General features: G+C 36.7%; 2 protein-coding genes across 5 annotated transcripts; one reads left to right on the top strand and one right to left on the bottom strand.

Moving 5' to 3' along the window:
• The first annotated feature begins 213 nt into the window (after positions 1-213).
• On the top strand, positions 214-6,752 carry asun (integrator complex subunit 13 asun). Of its 2 annotated transcripts, none has more exons than XM_085198102.1 (13): positions 214-557; positions 782-856; positions 954-1,099; positions 1,446-1,592; positions 1,786-1,876; positions 2,181-2,309; positions 2,879-2,989; positions 3,763-3,923; positions 4,006-4,146; positions 4,407-4,557; positions 4,892-5,034; positions 5,488-5,639; positions 6,020-6,752. In XM_085198102.1, exons 1-13 carry the CDS (start codon positions 342-344, stop codon positions 6,226-6,228), a joined length of 1,872 nt encoding a protein of 623 aa, XP_085054228.1. In that variant the 5' UTR covers positions 214-341; the 3' UTR covers positions 6,229-6,752. The 2 variants fall into 2 exon arrangements, with proteins under 2 accessions (XP_085054228.1, XP_085054227.1); XM_085198101.1 differs by having other exon boundaries at positions 215-557; positions 4,003-4,146.
• A 774-nt stretch (positions 6,753-7,526) lies between these two features.
• Positions 7,527-13,018, bottom strand: Amun (protein amun). 3 transcript variants are annotated; one of them, XM_085198104.1, is made up of 6 exons: positions 12,702-13,018; positions 11,262-11,358; positions 10,803-11,114; positions 10,123-10,309; positions 8,935-9,094; positions 7,527-8,057 (listed from the first exon to the last, which is right to left on the bottom strand). In XM_085198104.1, the coding sequence occupies exons 2-6, from the start codon at positions 11,304-11,306 to the stop codon at positions 7,952-7,954; spliced, it is 810 nt and encodes a 269-aa protein (XP_085054230.1). In that variant the 5' UTR covers positions 11,307-11,358; positions 12,702-13,018; the 3' UTR covers positions 7,527-7,951. The 3 variants fall into 3 exon arrangements, with proteins under 3 accessions (XP_085054230.1, XP_085054229.1, XP_085054231.1); XM_085198103.1 differs by lacking the exon at positions 12,702-13,018 and adding an exon at positions 12,244-12,526; XM_085198105.1 differs by lacking the exon at positions 12,702-13,018 and adding an exon at positions 11,874-12,217.
• Between the last annotated feature and the right edge of the window lie 282 nt (positions 13,019-13,300).

Below are 13,300 nucleotides of genomic sequence, written 5' to 3'. Positions count from 1 at the left end.
TGGAGGATATTTAAAAAAATAATGTGTTGTCTGTGCGTTTGTTTTCGCTAATCTCAGAATCGGCTTTACCGATTTAGATATGTTCTTTATATGTTCTTTCGAAAATAGCATTAGCAAAATAATGCAATAGTCTCGCTGCGTGTGTCACGTTCTTTAAAATTTATGCTGTGGTATAGCTACTGACATTGTGACTCGTGAGTCATGTCACTCATGACAGCTACACTATCCTTGCATGCTTGCATAGTTGCATGACACTGACAGTGACCCTAAACAATAATTACAAACTTTGGGAAATGTATTGATACTTTAATAAATATGTGTTAGTTAATATTTATATTGCAATGTTTCCTACCAATCATAAAACTATATTTGTATTAGACCATACACCGTATTTTGGGATTTCTTCTGATAATCCCATTGATTTTGATCTCTCTAAAAGCCGGGGTCCTGGATATGTCCCTTTGCCACCGGTTTGTAAATCACTCTGGACCTGCAGTGTCGAAGCAGCAGTTGAATATTGTCGTATAGTGTGGGATTTATTTCCAGAGGGGAAACTGGTATGTGCAACCTTTTGTTTATGCTACCATAAAATAATAATTATTTTATTAATATAGTAGTAGCCATATAAAAATATCTGCATATAGTCCTGCGACTGTTTGCAGATTTATTGATAAAAAAAAATATATATTACTCTAGTAATTGTTATGAGTATTTAAAATTTTCTTCTTACCTTCCACCTTAACAAATTGATATTTTAAAATATTTTTTTAAAATGTTATAGGTCAGATTTGTTGTCAGCGATACAGCGGCTCATGTTCTTAATACCTGGGCAGTAGCACAACAAAATTTAACTTTTGTAAGTTGTTTAGGTTTAGTACTACTATCTAAATACAAAGTTTTATTTCAAAGTTTGATTAATTATCATTGTTTAACACATGATTATTTTATTCTAGATACTCAATGGATTATGTTTAGTGGGCCCAGTGAGGAGGGGTGCTGGCGGTGATGTAGTGGGCTTATGTGCGTCTATTGAAGCCCTAGCTGAACCTTCACCAACACAGACTTCTCGTCCCACAACTGAGAGACTTTTTCAAAATCGGTATGAAATATAAATTTATTACAATTAAGTTACTATGTTTTTTTTTTAATTTTAAAGTTTTACTATAGTTATAATAAAACAGTAAGAAAAAAGTGTCTTTACATTGATATTTTTGTGATACAGAGTGACTTAAAAATATTAATATAATATGATCATATTTGAGATGTGACCCTATTGCCTTTTATAATTCTAGGTCTAAATTTCAATAACAGTAATTGAAAGTAGTAGTAAGTCCATCCAAATAAAGATGTGAATGGCCTCTAGTATATTAAAAAAAATTTTACATACGTACATACATTATTATAATTTTGTATTTTAGAAAATATAAATAAGATTAATTTCACAGTGGGCGTATCATATGCATAACTAGTGCAAGGGATGATGATTCTATTAGAAGCTTAGCAGAAATTGCAATGAACACAATAGTGCAACAAAACAAAAAGGCATCAACACCACCACCCCCAACATCAACTGATGCATCATCAGCTCCTCAGTAAGTGATAATTAGATATGAGATTTTATGTATTTACATATTTAAGATAAAAAAAAGTGAGACCAGCAGACTACTAACTGCGATAATAGTTTTAAATATATTTTATTTAAATTTATGTGCACTATGGGAATACATGAATAAATATACAAGATCATTGAAGTTATAATGTCTTTTTTAAAATGTTCATTTTCAGATCATTAGTAATAAATTACTGTCATTTAGTAATAATTAATGTAACTCCTGAGAAAGCAGACACAAGAGTAAGCAACCAACCATTGATTGAGGTAAACCCAAATTTTTGATACAAAATTCTCTTTTCCAATAAAATTAACGTATTAACTATTAAACAAGAAAAAAGACAATTTTAAACACATTAAGTAAGCAGTTGTAGGTTTACATATAAACCTAACCTTTAGTTAATAAGTATCTTAGGAGTACTCTCGGTAGCATATCACAGACATATATAATATCACAGTGTAGGCAGACCCTGGTAATAGCCGGGATTAATGCCAGGAAGAAGATATAATATCACAGAGTAATGTAATATCACAGAGTAATATTTTTTAAATATAGTGTAAAATATTTCAGATGGGTGGAGGCTTGATGGGAGTAGAGGTTATAGTGTGTCGTGCGAGTGCCTTAGCTAATTTACTAGGGAGATTAGTTCTTCCACACTATAGGCTAGCTATTACCACAGTCACTGGTATTCCTATGAAGGTAAAATATATTTTTTGTTTATATTACAGTTTACTTTTAACAGAAGTTATAAAATCATAATTTATGAATTTCAGACAGTCTTGCGTAAATAGGAAAACAATATACTATATATAGATCACGGCATCATGTTAAATATGACTTTTACCATAAGGGCACAAGGGGCCCATGCCAAGGTCCCCTGACCTCATAATGGCCTTAAATAGATTATAAAAGACTACAATGTAATTTTTTTATTTGTGTTACTTCTTAAATTCTTTGTCACAAAGTATGCTGCGAAATCGATTGCTTGTAAGCTCAATCCCCACTTGAGGAAAGGAAATATTTATTTAAATGTATATTTTGATTTCTTCGCTCTGGTGTCGAGGCAAAGCGCGGCGTTGAGTTCCGCCACTCAACATGCAATGCCTCTAGAATTGGCGGAAAGTGGGGAACGGAGTGTCTTAGCACGAGATTCCCTCTCCTACCCTGCTGTGTGCGGGATACAGCGTGAACCTGTTTTATTTTTTTATTTTTAATGTTATATAAATACATTGAAAACTTTATTACTTAGAGTAAATGATATTGTACAGGAAGAACAAAACGCAAGTTCCAGTGCTAATTATGATGTAGAGATCATACATTCAGCGGAAGCGCATGCGGGATTGAGGGCCTCACAGACGGCGCAAGAAGCTACTGAATCAGTAAGTTTCTTTTACAGTACGGTCAACGAGATGTGGCCGATCTGAAGTTGGCTGTAAATGCAGATTTGATTTTACGATTTTTTTTATATCTGATTATTTTTTGGGTACCATACCATTTAAGGAAAAAACGAACCCTTATAAGATCACTTTCTTATCCGTCTGTCTGTCAAAAACCTTTAACTCAGAAACGCTTGCAGATATCGAGTTGACATGCAAACCATACACTTAGATCTAGGGTCTCTTGATTTCATGTAAAAATTATGTTTTTCTACATTTACTAAAAGATAAAAGCTAAGCTAAGCTTGTATTTCAGAAAAAGCTCGAGACTTCAAATTTTTGTATGAAACTCTTGGTAGGCGAGCGCGACTTTTGGCCAATCGCTTTTGTACAGTTTTTTTGACCGAGTGGGCAATATAATTTTTACTTTCATATATGTACACATCTATTTCATAGCTGTTTTTTTTTTTCATAAAATGAAATTAACAATTTACAAACGTCAAAATATGTTCATATACATTCTAGATGGTAATATAATAAGTATCAAATGCATGGGTAATGTTAATCATCGCGTATCCGCAGTACCAAATTGAGTACTATAATATAAATGCCAACTTGACTTTGATATTGTTTCCAAGTGACCACTGCAGGCCAAGTCCTGCCTGAAAAATATCTAGATACTCCAATGTCTTTTTATAATGAGCTAACTTAGTGCACTAAAACTTAAGTCTAGACTTTTGATATTCCCAAATGAACAATGTGCGGCCACGTCGCAGGTAGTGCTCCGCTGGTGGACGCCGCGCGGCGCGGAGGGTGGTGCGGGCGGCTGCAACGGCCCGCTGTGGCGCGTCACTCCAGCCGACGTCGCGTCACGCCCCTCCGCCTGTCTAGTCAACTTCCTGCTCAATGGACGATCCGTCACTTTGGAGGTGCCTAGGTACGTAATGTCATGTTTATTTGATTGCTATTCAATTAAAAAAATATTTTTAAATGAAGTCTGGTATATATTTCCACAGCAGGAAGGGCGGTGGGCGGTCGGCGTCGCACGTGTTGGCGGCGCAGGGCGGCGAGCTGTGGGTGGGAGCGCTGGGTGGCCGCACGCCGCACGACGACCCGCCCGCACTGTCCGAGGGCGCGGGCGGCCGCGTCACCGACTACAGGTACACACACATATAAACCAGAAACCGGTTTCTATATACCTATTAAAAATAAAGGCGAGAGGAACAACATTACTTATAAAACTATAACGGTTGTTGTACTTATATAAAATAACCAAGCAGTTTAACATATCTCATAAATCGCCAATCTCAAATTAAGGTTTTTAAAGACTAATCATTATGCTAGTTTTTAATGATATCTTCATATCTTCTCTTTCTCATAATTAAATAATCTTCATTGTTTATCTTTTCTATTATAATAGAATAAAGGAGTTTGGTGCTCTGATGCAGCAGAACAAGCTATTGCCGCTACGCAGTACAGGCGCCAATACGCGAGCTCGAGCTCGTTTGCAACGACACACCACCTACTGGCCTCTTACTATATCGTCCACACTTATATTTAATTTGGGTTCTGTAAGTACGTTTATGTATAGAATAGTTTTTTTTTTTAGAAAAATTATAATATTTATACGTTATAACGAATGGCTTAGTCGGATCGCTTTGACGGTTGCCGGTCGTGGCGCAGTTTAATCATCTGACTGTAAACACAATCGTTGTGGGCCCAATTCCTATTCAGGAAAATAAAGCACTTTCCTTTGATTTGAAGATAGAAAGCGGCGTTAAGTCCCGCCACTCAATACCTCGTATTGGGTGAAAGTGGCGAACGGAGTGTCATGCAGAGGAATACAGCTTGAAGCTAAAAAACTGGAAAATTTAGAAGATTAAACAATGCAACACTTGTACACAGGTAATGGAGCCATTAACGCGGCTAGTGGTGCAGGAGTCGCTCACAGAGGAAGAGGTGGAGTCGTGCCGAGGCGTGCTCCTCGCGCTCCTCGGAATGGAGTCGCGACACGAGTTCCCTTCCGCGCAGTTGCCATCAAATTTAAGGTATAATAATAATTATGTTATTAATAAGTTTTTTATATGGCAGGATAAAGGATAATAATTAAACAATTAAAATTTTGGTGTTTCCCTTGCATTCCGTCCTTTCTATTTTTTTTTCAAATAGACAAGTGTTCTGGACCTTAACATTTCTCACATTCAGCCATAGACCATTATTTTTAAACCCTTCTTCAGATTGACTAATGCCTGCAACTCTCATTCTTATGAGGTAATGAGCACTGCGTGATCTGTGTACACCAAGCAATTTACTTTCAGGTCACCTACTATCCCATAACACTTTGTTTGTATAAATATTGTCTATCTATTGTCTAAATATTGTCTATCTATTGTTATTAGAGCCCGACAACTAATTCACATAAGTAAATACATAAGTCCATAGTTCAAGCGGGCAAAGCCGCAAGTGGATCACTAATTTATAATACCATCACAACATTTCAGAGGTAAATCGTCCAACCGTCGCGAGGAGCAATGGCGACAAGTGTGGGGCGAGCTGGAAGCGCTCATACGCGCGCACTCCGCCTCGCCGGCGCACCGCGCGCTGCTGCGCACCGTGCTCGAGTGTCGCTCGCACAATAATCATGGCGCTGAAGGTATGCTGTGGGGGTAGTACCCCCCGTAGGTCGTAACGGGCTAGTAAATTACTTATTATTTTTTAACTTCACGCCGTATCCCGCACACAGTGGGATCCACCACGTAACTGTTATTATTACTTATAGAATCTTTGTCATGAATTTAATATCAAACATCTAGGTCTACTAGTCCTTTTTCAAAACGAAAACTCACTTCTAAGCCTATCCTTCAACGCCTTCACATGTTACGACCATCTGTAAGCTCAGATGGTATTTTGCCGCATATTATATAAAAAGCACAGCCACACTGTAGAATCAAGTTTGTCCACTTTTATTACATTTCGTTGATCTGCAATCATGAGATATACCCCTCGATGAGAGATATTTTCTCCACATTTCAGTAATCCGCGCGACCACCGACTCTCCGCTCTCGCCTGTGGCCGCGGGCGCCAGCACCAGCGACGTGTGGGCGCCGCGCAACGTGCTGGACGCGCTTCTGGGCGCGCCCCGCCCGCCGCGCCGCCCCGATTTCGCGGGCCGCATGGCCGCCGGAGCGCGCGTCGCCACGCTGTACTCGCACCTGCAGCAGGACGGGGAGACGACGCATTGATTGGTTGTTGTTTTGTTGATTTGGGGAAACTGTGGAGTTTTAAATAAATTTATTGATAAGTCCGTTTTTTTTAAAAAATAATTTATATTATATGTGTGTAGATAATCTAAAACAAATATAGAATATTATTAATTATATATGATATTTTTATACGCCACGCCACTAAGCAGCCTATATTTACATCAAACAAAACAATGGATTAGATTAGTTATTCAACACAAAAATATTTTTTTCTTTTAAACTGGTGATTTCAAAGACTGTATTTAATCACACAAATTCTTCAGGTTTATATTTCTATTGCGCAGTCGCACAAGTGTATGACTTTAAACGCGACGGTTATGGGTTCGATGCCCACTCGGAGGAATGGAAATTTTCATATCTTCGCTGGTAAGAATGGAGTGTTAACGCTAGGGTCCCTCATCTACCTATCTATATGCGGATAAAGCGTGAAACTGAAAGGAAGAATTGTGTAATAATTATTTTCCTTAAAAATACTAAACACAATTAAAATAACTATGACATAATTTTGTTACTTGCTTTACTTAATGCGGCGTTTAACAAAGAAGACTAATTTATTACTCGAGTGTCATATGAAAACGTTCTTAACGAACTACTCAAAAGTATACACTCAATAAAATAAGATAAATTGTTTATATTAAAACTAAAATAATATTTAGATAAAGTTGAAACGCGAGCGGCAGCAACGCGTCATATCTTCGGCATTCTTTTATATATTTTGATAAAATAATATACAGTGGAACTGTCAGGGAAGTTAAAACTGTGGTTCAATTTAAAGTGGTGCTGTAAAAAGCACTCTGTATACACCATAGTTTATTTAATAATTTATAAAGAAACATGCACTTCACTGATAGTGATATGTGGGACGTTCCAGAGTAGATAAGGACCTGGTGCCCCAAGAGTTCAAAATAATAAAATTCTTGTTATATTACATTCTTGAAGGACATTGGCAGATATAGATATTGGCGACTAATCGGAGTCTCCGCTCGTGGATTTTGTCCTCAATATAACAGAATAAAAAATAATATTTTGATATCATATAATAATTTAAAACTATCAGCAATTTTATGAGGCTGTCGAGGCCCAGCAGCACGCCAAGCTTGCGTAATATAGTGTCGGGTTCTGTGTGATTAATATTAAAAAATTATGTCTAATTAGCCGGCTATTTGAGCAGTATGGTTCAACTAGTTACTGATATTGACCGACCATATTTACTCGTATATATATAGCAGTATAAGTATAAATAAGGACAACAGGGTTGTATAATTGAAAATGCCACATTATAAAATTAATATCTTATATTTGTTCAATAAAAACTACATTGTGGGCCCGTGTGCCCGGCGCCCGGGTAACACGACCTTTGTATTATCTTGTTGCATATAAACTCTGCGGGCAGACTGTGTCATAAGGCAATGGAGTGTGTCGTCAAGGCATCTGGTCCGTCCCGTCCCGTCCCGCCCGGCCCCGTCCCGTCCCGCCCTCGCCCACTCGTTACGACTACTGGAATGTCACGCGGGATGCGAACGAAACCTAACACTGGGCCCCGACCGGAGCTCGAGCCCCGTCGGAACGCGTCCGTATATCCCTATAAAACTTACAAAAATCGACCGGTACTCAAAACTTAACGCTAAGTTAAAAATTAAACGGAATTGAAAAATAAATTAACTAGGTACAATATTTAAGTCTATGAGCTGTGGACGCGCGGTCAGTGCGTGGCCTCGCGCAGCTTCTTTGCGGCGGGTGGCGCGTCACTCGCGTCCAGAGAGTCGCCCAGGGAGTTCTCCTCGGCCGAACTCGCCTCCTCTATTTGTCTGCAACAAGAACAACACTTAGTACCACATATATTTAACACAATTACAGTTAGGCAGAAAAGTTGTGGCCGCTTTAAAGTTAGCTGGAGGATTTTTATTACTTTCTTCTCAAGGGACCATTGCGCAAAATTCAAAACATCTAATTCCAGGGCGGCCACATAACATCGTCCATGCTGTAGCAAAGGCGGTCTTAACGCTCGAGATTGTGATCTACCAGCCAAAGTTGGGCCGCGACATTATATATTTATATATGCATGACTTGCTACTAATTAAACCCTGTGCAGCAATGATAATGCACCGATGTTTTTTTTCTCTGGCATGCATGTTGACTTAAAATAAATTCATTCTCCTGAGTGGGGGGATCTACAACTACAGTTCCTCAATGTTACCTTTGATATATTATCACTATTTGCTATACAGATATTGTACAGGAATAAATTTAAACCTTATTATTGCAAATTGATTTTGAACACAAATAAAAGCAACATGTGGCATGACTCACCATATTAAAATATTGTTTATTAGATACAGGAATAAAAAGATACTACATATACATACTATATTGTTATTAATAGTTAAGTTAGGTTATTATAAAGATATCATGAGCTAATCGGAATTTTAATAAAGCATGTTGATACGTATATTCTATATTTATTTATAATTTATATCATCTAAGTCAGGAGTACTTATACTGTAAAGCAAGTATTAAACATTTTTATATATATTTTATTTCGCTGACATACTTAAGGTTAAAAAAGGAAACAGGCAACAACTCAGCTTCTTAAAAAATATAAAATAGAAAGCAGATTCGAGTCCAAATTTTTATATATTTTTCTAATCCCAAAGTGAAATATTTAGAAAATGTTTTTGTTTTTACCTTTTGGCGCGCGGCGTGCTGAGCGCAGAGTCGGAGTTGTCGGAGGGCGAGGCGGGGGTGGCGGGCGTGGCAGGGGTGGCGGGCGACGCGCCCTTCGCGTCTAGTGAGTCCTCCGTGCACGACGTTGTGTCGTCGTTAGCGGATTCTACTCCTAGCTTGCCTGGAATATGCGTTTTCTGTTAATATTTGTATAGGATGTTGCAGCCCAAGTCTGGCCTTGTCGGGGCACAAGCGCGACGGTTGATTCGATTCCCATTCGTGGAGATGAAATATTTTAATGAGGCAAACGCCTTAAGAATTCAGCTGAAAATGAAGAACGAAATGTCTAAGACTATGTTCTCAAGTTCTCTCTGCTTACTATTGTGTACAGCATAAAACAAAAAAAATAATATAACTTGTCCCAAACTAACGCAAAATTAAATTTAAACAGTAAACATAATGATTAATCTTCAGATTTTTTTTTATTGAATTGAACATTATTAAATCAAATGAGTAAAAGTTTCAATTGAAAAAGAATTGCGACCGCCAAACAATTTGATAATTTTTGAATTGTCAATCTCAACTTAATCAATTTAAGTATTATAGAATATTATATTATTATTGTATATCATATATATAATTCTCAGTATATTTATATGTCAGTATTTTCATTCCCATTAGTACCGTACATACAGTTATTTCAAGTACAGTATTAAAATTTATAAAACTTTCACAGGTAGTCTGTAGGTATGACTAACATATTTCGTCGTTGGGTAACAGGAAAAATGTATTTTTTTTTATGTCAACTGGTCACCAATTGATGTTTTACATATTACTTTCTAAAATGCATAACCAAAATTATGACATTTTATAAGAATTAATAGTATCTAAATGAACTAAATAATATTGCATTTTTTTCTTGTTACTAATTGATTTATAACTTAATTTTTGACAAACAGAAAAATAGACTTCTAACAACAAACTAAGAATTGAAAAACAATTTTACAAAGATTTTATGATTTTGAAGTCAATTTTGTTCAGTGTATACAAGAATTTGGCGGAAATGGAGAACCACGATACTTAACACTAGGTTCCCTTCCCTGCTTAATATGCAATATGCCAGATACAGCATACATGTGCACAAATGTTTATAGACTGGCAGAATTCAGCGCCGAAATTATCATAATAAAAAGAAACATCAAAACTCACCATTGCCATTAGTAGGTGGTTCCAGGTTACTCTCATCGCTGGGCGGCAGTGGGGAGCCGCCGTTCGCCGGTGTTATGTTACGCTGCTTGCCTAGAAGCTCCGGCTGTAGATCTGACACTATGTGGTGTGTCCATAAGGCAAGCTCCACCATGTGTGGTGACCATTTTTTTCCGACACCATTTTGTTCCTGCAAATAATTTAACTATTTTATATTTTTTTTATATTTAAGTAAATATCTATTTATACATTTATTTTAGTTCCAAGCTTCTAGCATTCTTACAAATTCAACATTTTTTAGGTATATTAAATCTAAATATATATTATAAGTCCAAATTTGTGTATGTAAATAATGAATATCAATATTGGACTCAAAATGTGAGATAAGATTTGAATAGTGTTATTATCAGAAAGTGCCAAAATGTTTGTTTAATAATAATTCTATTCTATATAGTTTAAAAGAACAAAACCCTAGTGGCACAGCTCCTGCATAGTCAGGAGCTGTGCCACTAGGGCATCATACTCCCACTTAGGGGAATGAAATATTTTCATTACCCTTCACTGTTAAGACAAAACACAGCTTTGGGTTCTGCCACTCCATACATAATGTCTTGAAATATGGCCAACAAATGTGGAATGGAGTATCTTATTGCTATATATGGGACATGAAGCTAAAAACTAACCTTATTTAACCTATCACAGACTGTTTTAATATGTTTTACAAAATTGAGGTATTCCTTGGCAGTGTAGTCGCTTCCTTCCATTTCTGGTATAGCTTGTATACATTCATCAGCCATGAAGGGTGCATTTTCTGGGCTGGCTGCTGCTAGAAGGGCAGAGGCTGTGGCAGTTCCTACTCCTTTTAGGTTACTGAGTGCTGTCATAGCTGATTCAATGTTAGGCAGTTTTTTAAATGCTTTCTTTGTCTCCTGCATTACCGCTCTAGGTGTGTTCACTTTTATGAGGTATGATAGCTGTGGATAAAATCTTCCTCTCTGAAATAGAATAAAATAAAATTATTAATACATAAAAAAAATTAAGTTTAAAAAGTATCTATAATTAAAAAAAAATAGAATATTTTATTGACAAAAATGTATATGGTGTGTTCAATTATTGAAATAATATATATGAATTACACTTACAGCTTGTTTCCATTTCATGAGTTGTACCAGCTCTTCATGCAACATGTGTGCATCTTTGCCCCTTGATTTGATTTTCTTTGGCAGTTCATTTTGATACCTATACAAGATGAAAAGAGGTTATGAACATAAGTTATATAAAATAAAATAAAATGTATTATAAATTCTTATTAATATTTGAGATATTTCGATATTTTAAATGAATTCAGCATGTGCTTTTAGTTAATTAAAAAAAATCCCATTTGACCTTCAGGATATACTTATTATATAATTGAGATATTGAGCATTTTTTTTGAATAATAAAATAAATATCAACCATTTTTTAAAGATTCGATTAAAAATCTATAGACGAAAACGACAGTTACTTGGAATGAAATGTTTCGTACTTGATGACTCATATCAATTATTTCAAAGAATTCTAAAAAAAAATCGCATATTTCAGTAAATAATATATATACCTAGTTATTAAGCTTCATTAGCGAAATATATAAAAGCCTATCAATGGTCTAAAAATGGGAAATACTAATATTACAATACGGTGTAAATGGCAAGTCACCATTTTGAACGGATGTGAGTTGTATTCAACAAAGCAATGTATTATACATCTAAAAGTACCTAGAAATACAAAAAGGTTGTCCGTACACGGCCAAGGGTATTATTTAATAAAGGGACATACGCAATTAGCGAGCGAACGCTTTAAAACAAGTACATAACAAATGCATTTTTACGAGCGTAAAGGACAGCCACCATTTTATAACGCCTAAGCGCGCTGATATTTTTCCCCACACTGGCTTCAGGAAAAACGATAGTGTCAATTTGACATCGATCCCACGTGACGCAGTGATTTTAATGAGCCGTCCGCGGACTAGAGATGCAGTCCGCGAGGGAGGCACCTATCAAATCAGTTTGCACGGATACACACACAATACAAGTTCATTGACACGCCACGGCCGCGTTTTCTCCTCTGTAAGACGTTCGCACTTACCAATTGTCCAATTTTATGAGCTCCTCCGGTTTCTTTGTTTTCTGTTCGGCTTTTAATTTTATCGCTTGCGGGTATAACTTTAGAACACTGTCAAATTCTTTTGAATCTGCCTCCAGAAAGAAAGTGGACGTGTCTTTCGCGGTAGCCATTGTGGACGTTCTAAATGTACAACACTCCGCTCTGCGTACCTATTTAGTTAGCTGTAGCGCCGAACTCGACGCGGCGGCAGCACCTGGCCAACTGGGCGCCCTCTCCCCACTCGCCGCCATCTTGTACAACCAACCTCGTTGTGACGTTCGATATTATTACTACTTACATTTTTACTTGTATTGCAACCTTATTTTCAAATTATTTCTAATCCTATATATGTATTTTATATTAAATAATTTAGCCAAATTAGAACACTATAACGTTTTAATATTGGCATTAAACTTATTGTACGACAAAAATATACTTACTCATCACAACAAGGTTATATCGGACACAGCTTACGTGTGGCGTTGTACCGTAATTAGGTCTCCAACGGAGATATAGAAAACTGAAAAACTAGATTTCTCTATATCTCAAAGCACTCAAACACAAATAACAACAAATAGAAACCAATAAATAATCACAAAAACAAGCTAGATCCACAATAATGTTAGTCACGTCGTCCTCGCACTATCAATTTCCTTGAGCGTGACGCAACACACGACACCGTTCCGAAACGACTTTGGTAAACACGCATATTTTCCGTTGCAATGCAGTACTAACTGAGCTCGGAGTGGTCATGAAGTAGTAACTAGCGGTGTACATAAGGCATTTAGGTAGTACAGCGTACATATCACCGGGGTGGTACGTCACCACGCCAATCGGCTTTGTTGTTTTGGTAGGCCACGTGCTTGGCTCCCTCTTTTTAATTTACGTTTATTAGTTTAGATGTAGCTATATTATTGTTGAGAGTAGCGGTGGAGCGCTAATGAATTTACTATGTTACTGTATTTTTCGTTTTACCTACAAACTGAAAATGTGAACGGGTCTGATGAAACTCGTCGACTAAATAGAATAGATTTATAAA

The sequence above is a fragment of the Heliconius melpomene genome, chromosome 15, assembly GCF_056956725.1.
Source record: "Heliconius melpomene rosina isolate 202511_hmr_F chromosome 15, ASM5695672v1, whole genome shotgun sequence".
Classification (NCBI taxonomy): Eukaryota; Metazoa; Arthropoda; class Insecta; order Lepidoptera; family Nymphalidae; genus Heliconius; species Heliconius melpomene.
The sequence above is the reverse complement of the archived record's forward strand: the minus strand, read 5'-3'. Positions and strand labels throughout refer to the sequence as shown.